Source organism: Fistularia commersonii, chromosome 10, assembly GCF_037954325.1.
Source record: "Fistularia commersonii isolate RoL2024-O1a breed Wild chromosome 10, RoL_Fcom_v1.0, whole genome shotgun sequence".
NCBI classification, from domain to species: Eukaryota; Metazoa; Chordata; class Actinopteri; order Syngnathiformes; family Fistulariidae; genus Fistularia; species Fistularia commersonii.
The window spans coordinates 14030080-14038264 of NC_141293.1; the positions used below are offsets into that span (position 1 = coordinate 14030080).

Here is an 8185-nt window from a genome sequence, read left to right on the forward strand (position 1 = left end):
TAAGGCGGCGGCGCCGCCGCCGTCACGCTTCCACCCGCACCGCCACGCCGCCGAGGCCCCATCTGGCTACGAGACCTCGGTGATCAAGATGCGGTGCGGCAGCCCCGTCCCGCCGCCGCCCGCCAGTGTCACCGTCAAGCAGGAGTCAGACGCCTGAGACTGCGTTGCCGGGAGCAACAGCTGTACATACGTTACCGAACAAAGACTGTCTTCCCGAATGCGGCGGGAGACAGCAGCCTATCAGGGACCGGAGCTCAGGGAGACGCTGTCCCACCGCGACGCTGATGCCGATGCCGCGTCCACCAGACAATCAGACGCAGGATTGACCTTTAACCTCGTGATGTCAGTTCCTGTCCTCTCCTTCCTCTCCTGCCTGTCCGTCCGTCACTCTGTCACCTCCTTTATTTATTTCCCCCCGTTCAGTTTTCTCCCCCGGAAAGCAATAAGTCCCATGCCGCGGCGCTGCCTTGCCCCCCCACGACCTCAGACCCCGTTCTCTCTGCAGGGTTTATCTATTTATATAACAGATTTATATACGACGGAGGAGGAACATACCTGGAACAAAAGGGCATTTTTTTTCAGGGGGGGTTGTATATTTTTCACAACGGTTACCTCAGTGTGTGTGTGTGTGTATGTGTGTGTGTGTGTGTGTGTGTGTGGACAGCTGAAGGTGGGAGCGTTTTTTTTTTCTTTTTTGTCCTTATAATTTATTTGCTCTTGTTGCTACTTGAAGAAGGAGAAACTGGAGTGCAGCTCTTGGCGCGGTTTGAAACGAGAGGTGGGGCGAAAAACGTGACCCCCCCACACAAAGAACAATGGCGGCAGGACCCCCCACACACACCCCCCACCCTGCAGGAAGTCGACCTTTCAAAGTAAAATATATAAACGAACTGCTTTAAAACGGTTGAGGAGGAAAAGGGTGAGGGTTGCTCTTTCACGCATCTCTGGTTTTGGTTTTTTATTGTTAAATGTTTTTGTTTAGCGTCAGTAGCTCCGCCCCCCCCCCATCCAGAACGTCCCCCCCAGCCATTTTTAAATGCACTGCGTCCCAATACAAACACACTCCACAACTCCAGTGCCGACGTTTGAACCATGAACACTGTGCAACGCATTGACGTTACCATGGCGACCGCCACTCTCCATCCGAACTCTCTTCCTCTCCGACCAAAGCTCCCTCTCCCCCCCCGTCCCCCCAAGGACTGTCTGTGTTTACATTCTGGTTTACATAGTTATTTATGTGCAAAAATGTCCAAATGTGTAAATTATGATGAAAATGATAAAATGTTCACCGCTTTTAATGGAAAAAAGCCTGCCATCGTGTCTCTGTGGCGACTGCGTGGTTACCATGACGACGACAACAACAGCAACTATAGGAATAAAAGTATCAACACAAATAATAAAAATAATACTATCTGCTATAATGACAACAACAATAATACTACTAGTAATAATAACATCAGTAATAGAAAATAGTAACTTCCAAAACAACAACAATAATAATAATTAATAAACAAGAAATAATAAATGATGATGAAAAACAGAGGAAATAATAAATAATGATAATAATAAAACACACACACACACACACACACACACACACACACACACACACACACACACACACACACACACACACGTGCAAGTCCCTGACAGTTGGACCAAACAGAAAGCCTGGACTTCTCAATCCCAAGGATAAAGTCAACCTGTGCCATAAAAAGTTCTGAGCAGAAGTTCAGGAACAAGATGGAGCAGAACCTGGGGACCTTCCCTCAGGAGGGAATGTGGCGTCAGTGCAAACCTCCCAAAAATTCTGCACCAAAGCCTCCTGCCTGGAACGTGAGGAATACCAGGGACACTGTGGTGACTTTCTCCAGCGGATCCAATAACCTCCACCATCCAGGGGGAACAAGTGGAAGGAGTACAGATACCTGGACACGGACTTCGAATCCACCTGAGGTTCTCCTCAAACACACGGAGATCCTCAGGAACTGCCATCGGCACCTGCTCAGGAAGCTGAGGTCATCTATCACTCCATCGAGAACATGACAACCTTCTTCCTCTGCTGGTCCCTATAAGTCGTTCTGCACGACAGGAACCACCTGATGGTCTTCTGTAAAATCGTTGTCCGCCTCTCCCGTCTTCCACAACAACCAGAGCGTGAGGACAACCAGCCTTCGGGATTGCACAGACGGGACAACTCACAGGGGAAGAGAAGCGAGGTAATCTCCCTACTCCATCTACTCACCCCATCTAGGACCACGGCCAAGCCTGGAGGGGAACAAGTCTGCAGGACCCACGACGAAACAACACAACTGCACGGCAGACGCGAGTATTTTGGGGAGGAGAGTCATCTGTAGAAACGTGTCAGAGAAGATCTGACTTGCAGGAAGCAAACCTGGGAAGACCAGTGAAGATCGCAGTCAATGGATGGAGATTACAGGTGGAAGTGGAGAGGAAAATACAGACACACACAGACTAATACAAACATATACACACACGTATATACACATACACATGTAAACAAACACACATATATATGTAAACAGAGGTACATTCCTACACATATAGTAAATACGCACATACACACGCGCATGCACACGCACATGCACAGACATACACTTATACACACACGCATACATATACTCATACAAAAATATTCACACATACACACACACATACATATACACATACACATATATTCACACAGACACATTTACACAAACACACTTACACACGTAAACAGACGTACACTCCTGCACATACATAAGCACATACACACACAGATACCCGCACACATACACAGATATACCCTTATACACACATGCATACATATACACATACACACATATTCACTCATACACCCATACGCTTACACATGTACAAAAAACACATACAAACGTAAACACACGCATATACGCAGACATATACATACACACACACATTTACACATACACAAACGCACGTGAAAAAATAAATAAACACACACAGACTAACACTCATACACACACGTACACACGCATCCAAGCACACACACACCAACACAAAAAACATTCACATGCACACACACAAACCCTTGAACACACAAACGCACATACACACACACACACACACACACGCACACATCAGAGCATCCTTCTCTTTGAAGTTTCTAATTTAATCAATTCTTCATCAATGGAACCCTTTGATCACTTCTCCTGAACTTTTCATCTGCCCTTTGATTTCCAGTCAACTCCAGAAAACAAAGGATTTTTTTTTTCCTGGAAAAAAACAATTTAATTTTCAAGACAGTCCAAAGTAACAATGATGATGATGAAGAGGAGAAACATGGAAGGAGGAAGTCAGTGATCACCGGGGTCAGGAATGGAGGGATGAACCAACCAATCACAGCTCAGCAACGGAGATGAACGAATGAATGAACGCAGGAAGGAACAAATGAAGGAATGAATGAATTAATGAATGAATGAATTAATTCATTCATTAATTAATGAATAGAAAGTACAGTCCAGAAAAAAATAACGTGCAATAAACCTGGTCCATGCCGTTGGGCCGATGACGCCACCGGCCCATTTCCGTGATGTCATCAGAAGTGGAAAACATGTGAAAAGAAAAGAAAAAGAAGAGAGAGAGAGAAAAAGAGAGAGAGACATCTTTGACTCAACGCGTTTCGCTCCGCCGTTTGTTCCGTCCTCTTATTACTGCGGGGAAACTTTTCCACCCTGCGGCGCCGTGCCAGGCGGGGATTTTAAATGACCTCACTTTTTACCGTGTGGGTTTTTTAAATCGAAAAAAAAACAAAGAAAAGAATGACAAAACAGAAATACATGCTGCAGGGTTACACCGGAAATCAAATGACATGATATCATAATATTAATATGATAACATTAAAAATCTGTTTAAATCCATAATTAATCAATCATAAAATATATTTTAGTTTTCATGAACTTGCCACCATTGTGTTACAAATATTACATTTTCACAATGCTTTAGTGAAAATTATATTTTTACAAAAGCAAAGGAATCAAATAAAATACCAGAAAATACCAGAAATGTTATAAAGCCTTTGTATGTATGAAAACCTTTATTACACGATACTCTTCAACTTCCAAACAGGATTATTATCAGTTAAAAAATAGTTATTGCCTGCTTGTTAACGAAGCCCTCCCATCCTTTCCTGTGGTCAAAGTGAATATATGGATTAAACACACCTACACACACACACCCACACCCACATACACACACACACACACACACTCTCACACACACACACACACTCACACACACACACACACACACACACACACACTCTTAAGTTTTTCTACTCACATGCAATTAATAAGTAATAAACACAGGTTAATGTGGATTAGCATGTAATAAGGTCATAATGCAACCTTTACAGGCTTTCAACTGATAAAAACAGAGTACATTGGTACTCGAAGTACTTGTACTTGTTTTTGTGGTGACGCTGGGTAATTAATCAATGAATTGATTAATTGAAACGCCCGTTGACGCAACACTTTCCGACCTCATCAGCACAAACATCCCATCCGCCATCATTTCAGGGAACACGCTGTCAGGGCCCACGCGGGTTCTCACACGTCACATACACACACACACACACACACACACACATACACGCACATACATACACTCACACACTTGTGTTCTTACTGTACTTTCAGAAGTAAACAAACACGCAGCACTTTTAACTGCTTCGTCATTTTATCTCCCGACTGATCTGCTGTCAGTTTCCCGTTCAAACGCTCATATTAGCTTATCTCATAGCGAAACCCCCCGCACACACACACACACACACACACACACACGCATACGCACTCCTCTCAGTATCCTTCTGTTTCATAAAAGAGCGGGAGGGGATTTTTTATTTCTTTATCTTTTTATTTTAAGTGCTATTAAAAATGGGGAGAGGGATCATTTCTTCTGTAGTTATTAATCTGAAGATCTGTAAAAACAAATCGCTTAAATCCCTTTCTCTTCCACTGTATTTGCACAGCAAGTCAGAAAGAATTAAAATGAAAAACATATTTTGAATTTTTTGAATGCACAACGAGGAAAATGTTAAAACGGGGAAAAACATTTTAATCAATAAATTCAATAAATGCTTGAATATTACTTCGAAAAAAGCCTTTGTTGTTTTGTTTGAAAAATAACTCAGACCCAAGTTTATGGAAGGAAATGAAAAATAGAATAGAATAAAATGAAATCAAATGAAATGTAATAAAATAAAATAGAATTTAAGTTTAAGTTGAATTATATGACATTATATTTAAATAATTAAATCAAATTAATTAGATAACTAATAAAATCTGTCTCTGTTTCTCTCTCTCTCTCTCTCTCCAACACACACACACACACACACACACACACACACACACACACACACACACATACACACACACACACACACACACACAGTCTCTCTGCTCTGATTTGAGTCTGATTTTGGGTTTCTCTCCACCATCTTTAAGACCTCCCGAATCGTCCGAGAGGGTGGATGATTGACAGCTGACCCGACCGGGTTAAGCCCCGCCTCCTGTCCCAATGACTGCTGTGACTGGCTTCCTGAGACTCTTGCATGTCAGAATCAAGACAATCACATATCAAATTTTTGTCTTTTTTTTTTTTTGACCATCAAGCAAAAAGCGTCCTTCACACCATCTCTGAATGTGTGTCAGTGTGTAAGGGTGTGTGTGAGAGTGTCAACGCCTCCGCTAGCCTCGAATGAGCCGCCGTGTGACAAATAACGCTCCTCCTCCGCTAACTGTCAAGCACACACACACACACACACACACACACACACACACACACACACATTGACACAGGCCAGTGATAATGAGCAGTGTTTCCCTCTTGCAGCCTTGGGGTCAGGACATCATATTAGCTACCTGTGTGTGTGTGTGTGTGTGTGCGTGTGTGTGTGCGTGTGACCAAGAGATCAAAGTCCCCCCGCCCACCCACCCATCTACCTCCACCTGTCATTCTCCGTCTTCTTCTCTCTATCTGTTGCACCATCTCCTTCTCCAGCGCCCGACTATTAGAGGGCGGCAGACTAAATCACAGGTTCTCACCGTGTGTGAGTATGTGTGTGTGTGTGTTACACTGGAAATGAGAGAGCACTGTCATGGTTTTTAGACAATGGTGTGTCTGGTGTTGCCCCCTGCAACCCCCCTGATCCCATCTTGGGAGGGGGTGTCATGGACGACATCGTCATAGTAACAGATTCTCACCTCCTTCCGAACCCAATGTCCTTTTCTTGAAAATCACTGTTAAAGTTTTGTTTTGCGTTGTTCCCCGCTGAGAAACCTCGCATCGTGGGCGTGTGTGTGTGTGCATGTGTGGGTATGTGGGTGTGTGGATGTGTGAGGCAGTTTTGTTTTTAACAGCAAAGTGGAAAGAAGTTTTTGAGAAATTGTAGAAGAAGAAGAAGAGAGTGATTGCATTTTGGCAGCGTAAAAAAGAGGGAGAGGAAGAAGAGTAGAAAGACACGCTCAACTTTTCTCTCACGTGTGTGTGTGTGTGTGTGTGTGTAGATGCGAGTGTCCTTTGAAATGTTTCAAACTTCAAAGGCCAGCGTTCTCATTAAACAGCGACGTCGGTCCCTCCATCTGCACACAACCACAGAGAGGTGTGTGTGTGTGTGTGTGTGTGTGTGTGTGTGTGTGTGTGTGTGTGTGTGTCACGCTGCCGGTAAGAGATACAAACAGACACACAGACACACACACACACACTCCTGGTTCTGCGGTTGTTTACCGTGTCTTCCTGGGAAAGAAGACGTTGCCTGAATTCCATCAGCATTTAAAAAACATCCCTACTTTCCCACAGCCCTTGAACGCATCGTGAGCAATTCGAGCTTCGATCTGGTTATATTTAACCTGAACCTTCTGCTGCAGGTTTATGATATCATGATTAATAATGGTCATGATCGTAGTTCTGTTGTAGTTCTCACAGTAGGAGTAGCAGTAGTTGTTGTACTCTTAGAAGTACTTGTAGTACTTTTTGGTGGTAGTTTTTTGGGTCAAAGATGACGAGGCTGTGGACGACAATCACAGTAAAAATGAAATCATATACAGACAGAATTATTGTTATCAATGAAAAAATGTCTGGCTTTAAATCACATTTGTTTTAAGAGCACACACACACACACACACACACACACACACATGCGGACACACACATGCACGGAAACATGAACACAAAGAGAAAATTCAGCACAGCCTGAGAAAATGTGTGACAGTTTAAAATGACAACATATTTTAAGAAGTTTGTGTGTGTGTGTGCATGTGTGTGTGTGTGTCTGCGTCCTGAGAGGCAGAACACACTCATGACTTCCTCTTCATCACTAATCACTCGCATCTGTAGATCTTCTTGATGTCCGCTGTCTGATACTCTGCAGAACGGCCCCCTGGGACGCTGTTAAAGCAAAAAGCGCGCGCACGTGTGTGTTTGTGTGGGTGTGTGCACGCACATTTTGAACGAAACGCTGTGGCTTCATGGAATCGGAAGGACTGTCGTGGATGGAGGGGAGTTGGAGAGTGTAGTTTGTGGTCTGGGTGTGTGTGTGTGTGTGTCTGTGTTTATCACACTGCACAATGGTTTCGGGGAATTTGTTGGAAAATCTGTTGTCCGGTAAAGTTTTGCCTATTATTGGCACAAACAGATGCGTGTTTGCCATTGCCACGGCAACCAGGACAAAGTGTGATGAGAATTGCTCTGATAACAATTAAGAGCCAACACACACACACACACGCACAGTGACAAACTACACAACTGCCCCCTGCTGTTTAACCCTTTACTGCCCATCAGCAGGCCCGAAACATGACATCTAGTAGGACTTTTATTTTGAAAGAAAATATATTGAAAGTCTGAGATCTATATCAATTTATCTTTATAAAAATATTATTATTGTTATTCGTGACATACTCTGAAAAGAAAAGCATTGGGAAAAAATTTTTTCGAACCTCACAAAAAAGAAAAACCTCATATAATTTTAAAATAAAAACTAAAAATTATTCACATAAATATGCCAGGTGTGTCTGTGTGTTTCAAAATCAAGTATGTGTTTCTCTGGTCTGAGTGTGTGTGAATGTATTTTTAACCCAGTGTTTCTTATTATGAGTGTGTGTTTGTGTGTGTGTGGTTGGGAGGGTGCGATTTGAGTGTGTTTGTG

At 43.3% G+C, this 8185-nt stretch overlaps 1 protein-coding gene across 1 annotated transcript in view; it reads left to right on the top strand.

The window, feature by feature from the left end:
* The window catches only part of prdm1a (PR domain containing 1a, with ZNF domain), an 11993-nt gene extending 10596 nt beyond the window's left edge, over positions 1–1397 (top strand). The window contains exon 7 of the mRNA XM_086153862.1: positions 1–1397. This exon is cut by the window's left edge and continues 413 nt beyond it. Within this exon, the coding sequence (XP_086009988.1) occupies positions 1–157 (157 nt within the window). The 3' untranslated portion in view covers positions 158–1397.
* The last annotated feature ends 6788 nt before the right edge of the window (positions 1398–8185 follow it).